Below are 12,888 nucleotides of genomic sequence, written 5' to 3'. Positions count from 1 at the left end.
AGCGATTATGTTGATCAAAGGGATGTCAAGTTTTTGTAGCATGCGGCATGCTTTTGCGTCAGATAATAAAGCTTCTAAAGCATTTCAATCAATGAGGACATAACCGACATAACAGTCATTCAGCTGAGACGATTCAGTCCGTATAGAATTGATAAACATTATACAACCTATAATAAAGTGAGCCTTTGATTCTTCAGAACGAAGCAAACCACGTCCAACGACTGTCCACAGACATCTTTTACAGCTCGCCATAATACCAGTGAAGGGTGTGGAAGACCCGCTCATCAGGGCTGAGGACACCCGCGGGAGCCCCTCACAGTCCGCCGTCTATAAACTCGCCGAAATCAGCTGTTTTACGGTCGCGCGCCGGCTCCGACACGTCCGCCGCGCCGTCCCGTGCAGTGCCGGCACACGATGAGCGGCGCGCTCTCATTGGCGCGGCGCCATGTAACAACGCGTCCGATTGGACGGCTGATGATGACAAACGAGCCCTAATGACGCTCATTACCGCCAATATACAGTCACGAACGAAGCGACGGTCGGCGGTGACGATGCCACTCTATCGACGTACGACATGTGCGCTCGTACGGCGCCGTCGGTTACGACAGAGCGCGATCGATCGATGGAGAAACGCCCGGTGGACGGGGAGGGACGGGTGAGACCGAGCTCGAATCGCTCAGCTGGTGGTCATTTTTGAGAGACTGCCGATTGTCTCAGTTGACGACAGATGGACGCTGTACAGAGACTGATGAGTTGCAGGCGCCGCGCCGTGCCCGGCGTTGCGTCACGGTTTGAGCTGAACACTTAACAGCGAAGACGACTCGCAAAAATGCCACCGGAATATATTGTGCAAATGAAATGGAAATGTGCAATCGTATGTCAGTACCAGGGAATGGATGATAGAATGTGGACAGCGTGCCGCATTAACATAGTCGCTGGAACAGAAGCTGTCCAATCAAAGGATTCGGGATGTATTTGAAACATCAATTCGGGGAAATCGTAGACACGTGTGCTGACTGAGCTGCACAAAGGCCAAGTGAATCGCCAGATAGAACTAAATGTTGGTGGCAAAGACAGCACATGCGCCGCTTTAGAACAGCATGCAACAATAAAACAATCAACTGTGGTGTTAGTGTTTAACGACACAACACAGCGGATACAGCAACCACAGACACAGAGAATAAGAATCATGATTACTTGCAGGTAGTTCGAAGCTTTTATTATAGGCGAGCGATGAGGACGCGAGGCGGCTTGCGAATTGCGGCCCATGCGAAGTGTCCAACAAACATTGTTGTTCATTTTCGCGAACTTGGAATGCCATAACAATGTGATGTGATTCCGTTTTCTACGGCAATTTCATGCATCTCTATTCTTATAGCATGGCTATTTCCTCTAATTTACCTACCCGATTGTCACCGTGTTATTTCCATCACGTTCCGCGTGCTCGCGACTTCCTGCCCTTTCTCACCGTTCGCCTCTTCCCGTCCCGGCCAACGTCGACCTTAGCATTTCATAAATGTTCCGACAGCAATAAATCATCCGAGGGCATATTTGTCCGGCTACTTTCTAATTCAATCGCCGCGTCGGACTGGGGGCCCCGGGCGGTCACTGTTGGACACTAATTGTAGCGTGTGGGATCCGCGGTGAGCGCATTGTGCTGCCCGTGCGCCCGGCCAGACATGCGATGATGCCGTGAATTCCTCCGTAATTGTGGGAGATATAAATGGCCAACAAAAGAGGAATTCCTCTAAGATAGTAGAGGATCTGCAGTGTACGTTGGAAGAAGGACTACCCACGTGGGAAAATAGAGGGCGCAATCAGGAAGCTAAATAACTACCAGAGCGGCCGCGCAGGCCTGTATCTGCTGACATATTTACGTGGGCCGCTCGGTGGTTTGCAGCCCGTGGGAACGTTAAATGCTGCTTGTGGCGATAAGCGGCTGCTAAATAAACATCAGACGACCGTTAGTAAGTCGAAACGACCGGCCAACACACGGCTGGCCATGTCGGCACACAAGGCGGAACGACATGCCTGGCCATTCATCCACGCAAACACCAGTTTTGGAGCGAAGGGCCGAATTCCATAAAATCCCAGCAGTATGAAAGCTTTGATTTATATAAGCTGGTAATTAAAGTTGAACTAATATATTGCCAAATAACTCATGTTTGCCACAAGTATTATTGCGTTGGATCATGAACTAAACACAAATGTCTACACCATATCAATTACATATAACTCGCTGCTGCAGTTACGCCGTAGCCCGTTGCGGGGCTCGTTGTGGCACCATCAGTACCATTAGAAGAGGTGAACTTCTCCTCTGCAGTCGAAGCAGCGCACCTGTCAACAGTCATTCACTGCTGACCAATCACGCTCATCAAAACCACCTCGGCGGTGCACGTTTCGTGAGGTGTCCCCTCTGTGGCTGACACGGTTCGACACGGTAGTCTATCACAATACTCAGCGGTACCAACCGGTCCTGTCAGCTGGATGCCGGCTGGGTCGTCGGGTCCTTCGCGTGCCTTCTCAGGAAGCCAGAGAACCGCTGACACCTTGGGACCACTCGGTCAGAGCCACACGGGTGTGCCCTGCCGCTTCCGACGCTTTTACAGCCGGTGGACCGACGTCGCCTCCTCGGTAAGACTATACGAAGGACCGACCACCGACCCACTGTCAACTTTTACCGACAAATCATCGGCTGATCACTGACTGACCATCGACCAATCACCGGCTAATCGCCCTGCAACGGACTATCGATCAGGATAGTAACCACTCGCCAGCTTTGCGCCTAGCAACATCGACGATGAGACGCGCCTACGACGACGATAGCGGCGGCGGGGTCGGGGCGGCGGCGGTCGTGGGGGGGGGGGGGGGTGTGGTCCGCCAACGCTGCGACGTGGGCAGTGAACGGCCGACGAGTCAACGACGGCGACGACGATCAATTCCAGCATCGACGCGAGGGACTTGCGGTCGAAATGAGTATCGCGGATGCTTTTGAGTGACATGGGTAATTAACTCTGAGAAATGTCTGGCGTGAGTTGTAATGAAGAGGGAGAGATGGAAGAAGAATGAGAGCACCAATAGTGACAGACGGTTGATGATGGCCTGTGGTGGCAGACGTTAAACACACAGTGACTAGCCATGGAACACGGTGATATAAAGCAGTTTTGTGCAAGGTATGCGTCACCACACCCAGTGGCGTATCCAGGATCTTGGAAAGGGGGAGGCCAAACCTGCTCGAGGGGCCCCATCCTTACCTTAGGGGCCCCAGTAGTATAGCGTACTTAACTCACGCCCAGGTGAGGTTCTTTGCCACTTTTGCCATGTGAGGGAGCCTTTTTAGGCACACTCGGCAATCTAAAAAATAAAATGTTGAAACGTGAAAAATGCATAGATATCGATAGCTCTGTAGCGTACAATTTATTTCAGCAGTAGGCATAAAGTTTTTTTTTTTGCTTTGGTCGTCGCTAGGGTCGCTAAAGATCATCAAAAGCAAAATGTCTTTGTCATTTTTTTTAAGATTGTAGCATTTTTCAAAGGGCAGATGTCAGTCTCTTAGTGTCTTGCGCTGGTTGAGGGCTGGTACCCTTAACTCTAGAAGGGCCCGACTCGGTTTGAGCTCTGCTCTAGACTCTGATGGCTCTATGTCGCCCACATTGGCCTCACTCCGACCTCTGAAGGCTCATTCTGGCCTCTGAAAGCCCCACACCGGCAACAGAGTGAACCACGCTGGCCTCCGGGCCCCATAATGGCCTCAGGAGACCCATGCTATGGCTGACCTCACAGGGCCCCCGCTGGCTCTTGGGAGCCTTTGAGTCAGGCTCTGATGTCCCTATGCCGCTCTCGAACCCACGCCGGTCTCTAGAAGCCCACGATGTCCCCTGAGGGTCCCACGCATGCCTTTAAGGGCCACCCCTACCTTAGGGCCTCAGGGGTCCCAAACATGCATAAGGTCTGAAGAGTGGCTGCCGAGGCCCTCGAGGTGGTCTCTAATGGCCCGACGCCTGCCTATGAAGACCCGCGCTGGCTTCTGAGGGTTCACGCTGGTCACAGAGGGCCCCACACTTGCCTAAAAGGGCTCCACATTGTCTTCAGAGGGCCCCAAGCTGGTCTCCGTGGCCAATGGACCTCAATCTGACCTAAGAAGGTCCCATGTCTCTGGGCTTAAAAGACCCAATGCTGGACATCAACGGCCCCACGCTGGACATAGAGGGTCCCACACTGGCCTTAGAAGGCCCCACAATGGCCTTAGAGGGTCCCACGCTGGCCTTAGGGGGCTGAGTGCTGGCTCCTTAGGGCTCTACGCCAGCGTCAAAGGGTCCCACGCTCAAGTCTAAGCTTTTTTATGGCCGCCAAAGCGACCTCTGAGGGCTCCACGCTAGCCTCTGGGGGCTCAGCCTTGGCCTCGGGCCCTACGCTGGCCTATGAGGGCCATCAAATGGCATTTTAAGATAGTTTGACGCAGTTTGACCCTGAAAGTTACTGGTGGCCCTTCATAGGCCGGCAAGGGACCCTCAGAGGCCGGGAGACCCTCAGAGTCGCTGGTAAGTGGTCGTCAGATGCGCTGGCCTAGGGCCCTCGGAGGCGCCAGAGGCGCCTCAGAGCCACCGAAGTAGGCCCTTAAGAGGCACTGGTGTGGTACCCTTAGAGGTGGCAGTGAAGGCCATCAGAAACTGGTGTGGACCGTGGAGCCATAACAAACGGGTATGGGGCCCTTACAGCTGATCCCCGATTGGCCGGCAACGGCCCTCAGAGGCCGGCAAGGTCCCTCAGAACCCGGCGTGGGGCCCTTCTGGAGATAAGTGTGACTACACAAGAGACCATGGGGTGTTCTCACAAGCCCTGTGGTATCCTTTCCAGTTGAAGCGTGGCCAGCGCGAACCCTCTGCTGCCAATTAGCACCGCAGGGTCCCTCGGGCCCGAGGGGACCCTAAACCTTATAACGGACATGTGCCCCTCGCCCCTGGCTATGCCGTTGAATCCAAGTGATCAGGGGCTGTTCAGGTGATCAGGGGCCTCTCAGGTGACCAGGGGCCTTTCAGTTGACCAGGGGCCCACCAGGTGACCAGGGGACCTTCTGATAACCGGGGGCCGGTTACACCAGGGGCTCCACGGGTACCTAAATGCCTTCATGTGACTGCAGGGGCCCTTCATATAACCAGGTAGTCCCCGGGTAAACATGGCCCCTTGGGCGACCAGGGTTTCTTCAGGACACTGGCCAGGGGCCACCCAAGGGATCAGAGACCCCTCAGGTAGCTGGGGGTCCCTTAGATAACCAGGGGCCCCTCAGGTAACCAGGGGGCCCTCAGATAACCAGGGGCCCCTTAGGTAACGCAGGGGCCCCTCAGATAGCCAGGGCCCCTCAGGTAACCAGGACTCCTTCAGATAACCACGGGCCCCTCAGGTAACCAGGGCCCCCTCAGACAACCAGGGGCCTGTCAGATAACCAGGGGCCCCTTAGGTAGCCAAGGGCCCCTCAGATAACCAGGGGCCCCTCAAGTGACCAGGGGCCCCTCGGGGCCCCCGTGGCCCCCCTTGGGTACCTACGTCACTGCACTCAAGTGACCCAAAGGGCCCACTTGCATGTTTGATGCCAAAGGGGGAGGCCATGGCCTCTTGGCCTCCCCCCTGGATACGCCACTGACCACACCTGACACCCTGACATCGGCCATAACTGGCTTAGTGGAGCGTCACCTGTAAGCTCCAACATTGCAACAACCTTCCACATATCATGCACGACAAAATTTGGCGTTATGCGGAACATTTGAGGCATAAGTCTGCTATCAGAGCATCGACATTCTGCAGCCCTGCAACCTTCATTCATGGCAAGCACAACACCCGCTCTCCCCAAAACAACAGAGTGCCCACACAGCATCACGCTACACCGCCCACCATGCAAGTGAGTAGCGTCCCTCCCGTGTGTTTTCGATGTCTCGGTGTTTGGTGCGGGCTCACAGCACCTGATCTGACCGGTCGCGTACCACCACTGCTCACTGCTCACCTCATTGATAGTCGACGCCAGGCCGGTGTAGGTACTGCGCTAAAAGGGTCGCCGTCGCTGGGTATCCGAGTGGCGGACGGGATGCCGATTCGATATCAGCTGACTCGGACATCACACAAACGTCACACGAGCGTTCAAGTGACGTCACACGGATGTCAGCACGGGCTGACGTCCCTCAACATGTTGCAGTGGTGCAATGTCTCTGTTGCGGCGGAACGTCACTGGCACCGTGACACATGTCAACATGTCTGACTCCGGACTTAGGTGGGTGGGAGGAGCTGTGCAGGTGCTCACTTACGTACGGGTCTGACAAAGCTGCAAATGGAATCGGCTGCTTCCTACTACATAACATCGTGCAAGCTCTGTTATTGAAATCCTTTTCGCGATGCACATTGATAATGTTTTTTGTTTCGAAATAAGAAGCCATGTTAGAAACCAGAAAAGGCAACAAACGTGTTTTTTTTCGATGCGCTGCAAAAGCATAAACTGCACTTACCTAAGCTCGACATTTGACAATCATCATAGCTGTTTTTATGCTAAAACATAGGTAGGTTCCCTTGGCACTTCCCACGCATCGATTTAAAGGGACCCTCCCACCTTCAAAAAAGTTAATGAATTGGCATAAAAGTGATGTCCCTTGGTTCAGAAAGAGCGGAAACGAATATCTACCAAATTTCACCGAAAAATATTCACTGGTTTTAAAGTGTTGCGTACTGCGCTATTGATTTAGTGTTGTGTACTGCGCCATTGATTTAGTGGCCGATTTCACTGGTCGGGTTTTTACACGTCAGCGGAGTCGATGCCGGGAGGTTTGCTCGTGTGCGCGCCATTCGTGTCTGGGCTGGCGACTGGGTGGAGTTCGTGGCGGTGTGACAATATATGAAGACTACGAGGCACAGTTGAGTGTTCGGTGGACAAGGACAGAACACTTTTTGGCGACGAGGATCAGCATTAGGACTGCACCAAGACTGCACTATGGCGGCGCTTCAACCTCCTGCGCAGTTCACGCCGGGTGAGAATTTCGAACGATGGCTGCGAGGGGTGGAATTTTATTTGGTGGCAGTAGACATCACATCGCCGGAGAGAAAGGCAGCTGTTTTACAAACGCTCATGGGGCTGGAAGTGCAAGAGATAGTTCGCACCCTCCCACAACCTTCTGGTCTGCCCCGCTCTGCAGACGAGTATAAGCTCCTAACTGAGAAGTTGAAGGCTCATTTTCAACCAATGGTGAACGTCACCTATGAAAAGGCAATCTTGCATGATTTGTTCCGGAAGGAGGGGGAGAAGTTTGATGCGTTTATAACTCGCTTGCGTTTGCAAGCAGATCGATGTGGGTATGATTTGGTGGCGAGAGAGACTGTCGTGCTGGAATGTGCTGTTGCCAGGTGCAAGGACCCAGAGCTGCAGAAGAAGTTTTTTGCAGATCCACACCTGACGCTACAAAAGGCTGTGGAAATGGCCCAACACCTGGAGGTAACCAGAACCCAGCTGGAGGACCTCAACCAACAGGCCAGGACTTCACTTCAGCCAGGTGGCACCACAGCAGCTGCATCTCGCCCGGTCTACATCCACGGTGAGGTGTCAAAGGTGTAACAGTCGGAGGCACCAGGCCAGTCAGTGTCCTTTCAGGACCCAAAGCTGCTTCAATTGTTTTAAGGTGGGACATACTCAGTCTGTCTGTCAGTCTAAGCAGTTGCCAAAGAAGTCTGCGGTTGTGTCTGGCCAGCCAACCAAGTGCAGTAGATGTCTGGGAACATCCCACCAGCCGACTCACTGTCCCTTCAAGAAGTCGGCTTGCTTTGCGTGTGGGAGGATTGGTCATACTCGAGCTGCTTGTAGGATCAACCATCCACAAACCACCCAGACGTCTCATTTTGTGGAACCCGACACTGAAGTGTATGAATTGTTTGGACTTGCCCATGTTGGCCAGGAGATGCGTGTCTCTGAACCTGCCTCCGGCCTGCCCGGCACCGCCATGAATCTGCCCAGCCCAGCAGTGAGCCTGCCCAGCCCAGCCGTGAGCCCGCCCAGCCCAGCCGTGAGCCCGCCCAGCCCAGCCGTGAGCCCGCCCAGCCCAGCCGTGAGCCCGCCCAGCCCAGCGGTGAGCCCGCCCAGCCCAGCGGTGAGACCGCCCAGCACAGAGGTGAGCCTGCCTTGCCCTGCCGCCGCCACTGTCAGCCCGCCCTGCCCTGCCACTGCTGCCAGCCCGCCCTGCCCTGCCGCCGCCGCCGCCAGGCCGCCCTGCCCTGCTGCTGCCGCCTGCCCGCCGCCCTGCCCTGCCGCCGCCGCCAGGCCGCCCTGCCCTGCCGCCTGCCCGCCCTGCCCTGCCGCCTGCCCGCCCTGCCCTGCCGCCGCCGCCGCCGCCAGCCCGCCCGGCTCTGCCACTGCTGCCAGCCCGCCCTGCCCTGCCGCCGCTGCCAGTCCGCCTGGTGCTGTTGCATCTGCTGGCCTATCCGATTGTGCAGCCACCGCCTTCAGCCTGCCCCGCCAAGCCCCAGCTGCTGCTGTTGCCAGGCCGTATAAAGTGGATGTATGTGTCAATGGTGTTCCACTGACCATGGAGGTGGACACTGGAGCTTCTTGTAGTCTCATCAGTCATGATCAGTACTGTGCGCTGTGGCCTGACCTGTCTGCCCGACCGCCCCTGGTGTGCTCTGGCCGTCGCCTGTTGACGTACATGAGAGAGGAGGTCCCTATTGAGGGAGTGGCTGAGGTCCAGGTGTCTTACCAGGGTCAGACAGCTCAGGTGCAGCTGTTGGTTGTGGGACAACCTGGGCCCGCCCTGTTGGGACGTGATTGGTTACAAGTGATTCGTCTTGACTGGCAGTCCCTGTGCATGATTGGCTCTGAGGAGTGCCTCCCCGGGGATGCCCAGTCGCTGTTACATAGTCTGAAGAAGATGGAGCTGGAGTTCCCAGATGTGTTTAGCCCTGGTTTGGGTTGCTACAAACCTCGTAAGGTCTCGCTTCAGGTGGACCCGTCAGCGCCAGCCAAGTTCTACAAGCACCGCCCGCCTCCGCTGGCGTTGAAGAAGGACATCGAAGATGAGCTGGACCGTCAGGTGCAGCTGGGTATTCTGCGCCCTGTTCCGACTTCCGAGTGGGCGGCACCCGTCGTCCCAGTGAAGAAGTCTGACGGTAGTATACGCCTGTGCGGTAGTTATGATTTGACGGTTAATACTGCCACGTCTCTGGAGTCGTACCCACTGCCCCGGACAGAGGAGCTGTTTGCGGTTTTGTCAGGAGGCCGTTACTTTACCAAGATTGATTTGCGCGAGGCTTATCTACAGTTGGAACTTGATAGCCAGAGTCAGATGTATACTACCATTAACACACACAAGGGCCTGTTCTGTGTCACTCGCCTGGCTTTTGGTATCAAATCTGCAGTCGCCATTTTTCAAAGGGAAATGGAAACTTTGTTGGCGGGTGTGCCTCATACTGCAGTGTTTTTGGATGACCTTTGTGTCACAGGAAAGACGCCGGCTGAGCACCTGTCGAACGTGAGGGAGGTGCTGCAACGTCTCTCTGATGCCGGCCTCAAGATCAACGTGAGGAAGACGACCTGGTTGGCGCGTGAGGTGTGCTACCTGGGTCACCGCATCTCGTCCGCCGGAATTCAGCCGTCCGACGACAAAGTGAGCGCCGTCATGTCTGCTCCTGAGCCCAAGAACCTGCCAGAGTTGAGAGCCTACCTCGGCCTACTGCAATACTACAGCCGATTCCTGCCGCGCCTAAGTACAGTTGCTGCTCCGCTGTACAATTTAGGTAAGAAAGATGCCCCTTGGGTATGGGGTCCAAGTCAACAGTCGAGCTTTCAAGAGACCAAACGCCTGCTCTGCTCTGCCCCAGTTTTGTGCCACTATCAGCAGAGTCTCCCGCTAGTGCTTACTACTGATGCCAGCCCGGAGGGTGTTGCGGCTGTTCTGAGCCACCCAGATGCCAGATCAGGAGCTGACCGTCCCATAGCGTATGCTAGCCGCCGTTTGTCTGCCGCCGAACGCAATTACAGCCAGCTAGACAAGGAAGCTTTGGGTGTAGTTTTTGGCATTGTGAAGTTTCACCAATATTTGTATGGCCGCCGATTTGTTGTGAAAACTGACCACAAGCCGTTGTTGGGATTGTTGAGCCCACACAAGTCTCTGCCGCAGGTGGTGTCGCCGAGGATGGTCCGCTGGAAGCTGACCCTGACCGGCTACGATTTCGATCTGAAGTACGTTCCAGGGAAGGAGATCAGCAACGCGGATGGCCTCAGTCGCCTGCCGGCTCCGTTCTGCCCGCCGGACCCGCCGCCGCCGGCCGAGGTTGTACAGATGCTGGACGCCGCGGAGAGTCTGGTCTCGGTCGCTCAGCTTCAGGCCGCCACCCGTCGGGACCCCGCTGTTTCCGCCGCGTACATCTTTACTCGTGATGGATGGCCCGAGGTCTGTCCCAGAGATGAGTTATCATTCTTTTTCAACCACCGTCATGAGTTGAGTGTCGAGAATGGTTGTTTGTTGTGGGGTTTACGAGTTGTCGTGCCTACTCAGCTGAGAAGTCGCGTCCTGTCTCTGTTGCACAGTGGCCATCCTGGAATGACGGCGATGAAGCAGCTCGCCCGGAGCATCGTCTGGTGGCCGGGACTGGACGGCCAGATTGAGGACCGAGTAAGGGCGTGTCAGGCGTGTCAGGCGGACAAAGGTAAGGTACCAGTGGTACCTTTGAAACCCTGGATATTCCCCACCGAGCCGTGGAGCAGAATTCATGTTGATTTTGCCGGCCCCGTGGAGGGGAAGATGCTTTTAATAGTTGTGGATTCGTTCACCAAATGGCTTGAAGTGTTTGTTACGAGCTCAACAAGTTCAACATGTGTGATTGAAAACCTTCGCAAGTGTTTTTCTGTTTTTGGATTACCATTAGTCCTTGTGTCAGACAATGGCACCTGCTTTACGAGTGAACAGTTTAAGTTGTTCTTGTCTGAGAATGGTATCCGGCACGTTTGTAGCCCGCCGCGTCATCCCGCCTCCAATGGCCAGGCTGAGGCTTTGGTGAAAGTCGTAAAATCGGCGTTGAAGAGGAGGACTGAAGGAAGTCTCCAGACAAAACTGTCGCGTTTTCTTTTCACCTACAGGAATTCGCCACAGTCGACAACGGGGCGAGCTCCGGCTGAGCTGATGTTCGGCCGAGCGCTGCGTACTCCACTGCAGTCGCTGCGCCCGAGTCTGCGCTCCACCGTGGCGGCCCGTCAGTCAGCCATGAAGGACGTCCACGACCGCCGCGCCCGACCGCGCGATTTCCGCGTCGGGGACGCCGTCTGGGTTGAAGAGTGTCAGGGCTTCGCCCGCCGATGGGTCCCCGCGGTGGTCTCGAACAGCAGTGGTGTAATGGTGGACGTTCGCCTCGAGGACGGCCGCGCCTTCACCCGTCATGCTGACCAAATTCGTCCGGCCCATGTCGTCGCGGGTCACCCCTAAACCGCTGCAGTGGTGCCCCCTACCGAGTTACGGTGTTGAATCGTGGCATGGGTATACTTCTTGCCTGTGGGGAGGAGTGTTGCGTACTGCGCTATTGATTTAGTGTTGTGTACTGCGCCATTGATTTAGTGGCCGATTTCACTGGTCGGGTTTTTACACGTCAGCGGAGTCGATGCCGGGAGGTTTGCTCGTGTGCGCGCCATTCGTGTCTGGGCTGGCGACTGGGTGGAGTTCGTGGCGGTGTGACAATATAGGAAGACTACGAGGCACAGTTGAGTGTTCGGTGGACAAGGACAGAACAAAAGATATTAGGCTTTTACTTTTGTTTACTTTTTGGGATCTCCCCTGTTACTAGCGACTTTATTTGGAAGCAATAATTTGGCAGCATTAAAATGCGGCAGACGTTGCGCGCAAAGCAGCGTATACCACCACGTGTTAACGATGGTTTTAGTCTAAGATTTAAAAATAGTTAGATCTCCGCTGACGTCACAAATTCTAAGGGGGCATTCCAATGCATTAGCCCCTTAGAATCCGAAAACTGCAAGTTTGAAATTCCATATCTTCGAATTAAAGCATTTTTTGATGTTGTGAGTGCCCAAACCGGTATTTGCAGGCCATGGCCACCAATTTGGCTATCTCAACTCAAAAATAATGTTAAGGTGGGAGGTAGAGATGCCACAAATTTGCAATTTCATTACCCGCCCCGCCCCGCAGCTACCCTTTGCCCAACCACAACTACCCGCAAGCTGATTTTGGCTGAGCCGAACCCGCAAAAAACCCGCAATTTCAAAAACCTGCTTTTGCAAGAAAAAATACAGCTGGGTCAATGCTAGAGCTATATAAACCTTACTTGCTTCATTGCTGTGCAGAAAAAGACAGCCAATCAAATAGTAAGGACTTGAAATTGCTATGCTAAGTCCTCAGGAAGTGCACACTAGATAGTGGAAAATGAATAATGCATCAATACATTTGAAATTCCTTTCTGAAAAGAGTTCAGTAAAATCTTTCTCTCACCTTACCCTTCAGCATTGGCTGAGGATCAAAATTTCACTCTGGCTTGGGCTCCCTCTCAATGTTAGGCTTCTGGAATGATATTGTTATCAAAATGAATGTTGATATAAAAAGATATGCGATTTCCAGTTAAAAATAAATAGTGACACGGTCAATAATGAGTATCCAGTCAATCTACACATAAATCATGCAAAATCCCAGCAAAACCAACTAACCACCAATGAACCACGCATTTCTGGAAACATGCGTCAGAAGCGTCACCAACAGCTGATTGCAAGGAATGTTACAGCGACTAAATTATTGCGGCCGTAGTTAGTGCGAACTTGTTGCGAAAACACCGTTGTATAATGCATATTCATGTGCCATTCTGATAAAAAATTATTTTACACAACAGCTAAAGTTTTACAATTCAGAGGTTAATCACCGGTTA

The 12,888-nt window shown here is 54.1% G+C and overlaps 2 protein-coding genes across 3 annotated transcripts in view; one reads left to right on the top strand and one right to left on the bottom strand.

The window, feature by feature from the left end:
* The window catches only part of LOC122387281 (mucin-17-like), a 69,128-nt gene that overhangs the window by 41,495 nt on the left and 14,745 nt on the right, over window positions 1-12,888 (bottom strand). The window lies entirely within an intron of this gene.
* On the top strand, window positions 8,358-11,205 carry LOC122387282 (uncharacterized protein K02A2.6-like). Of its 2 annotated transcripts, none has more exons than XM_043377356.1 (2): window positions 8,358-9,762; window positions 10,146-11,205. In XM_043377356.1, the coding sequence occupies exons 1-2, from the start codon at window positions 8,556-8,558 to the stop codon at window positions 10,403-10,405; spliced, it is 1,467 nt and encodes a 488-aa protein (XP_043233291.1). In that variant the 5' UTR covers window positions 8,358-8,555; the 3' UTR covers window positions 10,406-11,205. The 2 variants fall into 2 exon arrangements, with proteins under 2 accessions (XP_043233291.1, XP_043233290.1); XM_043377355.1 differs by having other exon boundaries at window positions 8,358-10,674; window positions 11,105-11,205.

Source organism: Amphibalanus amphitrite, unplaced genomic scaffold (genome assembly GCF_019059575.1).
Source record: "Amphibalanus amphitrite isolate SeventyFive unplaced genomic scaffold, NRLGWU_Aamphi_draft 000280F_arrow, whole genome shotgun sequence".
NCBI classification, from domain to species: Eukaryota; Metazoa; Arthropoda; class Thecostraca; order Balanomorpha; family Balanidae; genus Amphibalanus; species Amphibalanus amphitrite.
Note: the sequence above shows the minus strand (reverse complement) of the source record. Positions and strands in the feature narration are given on the sequence as shown.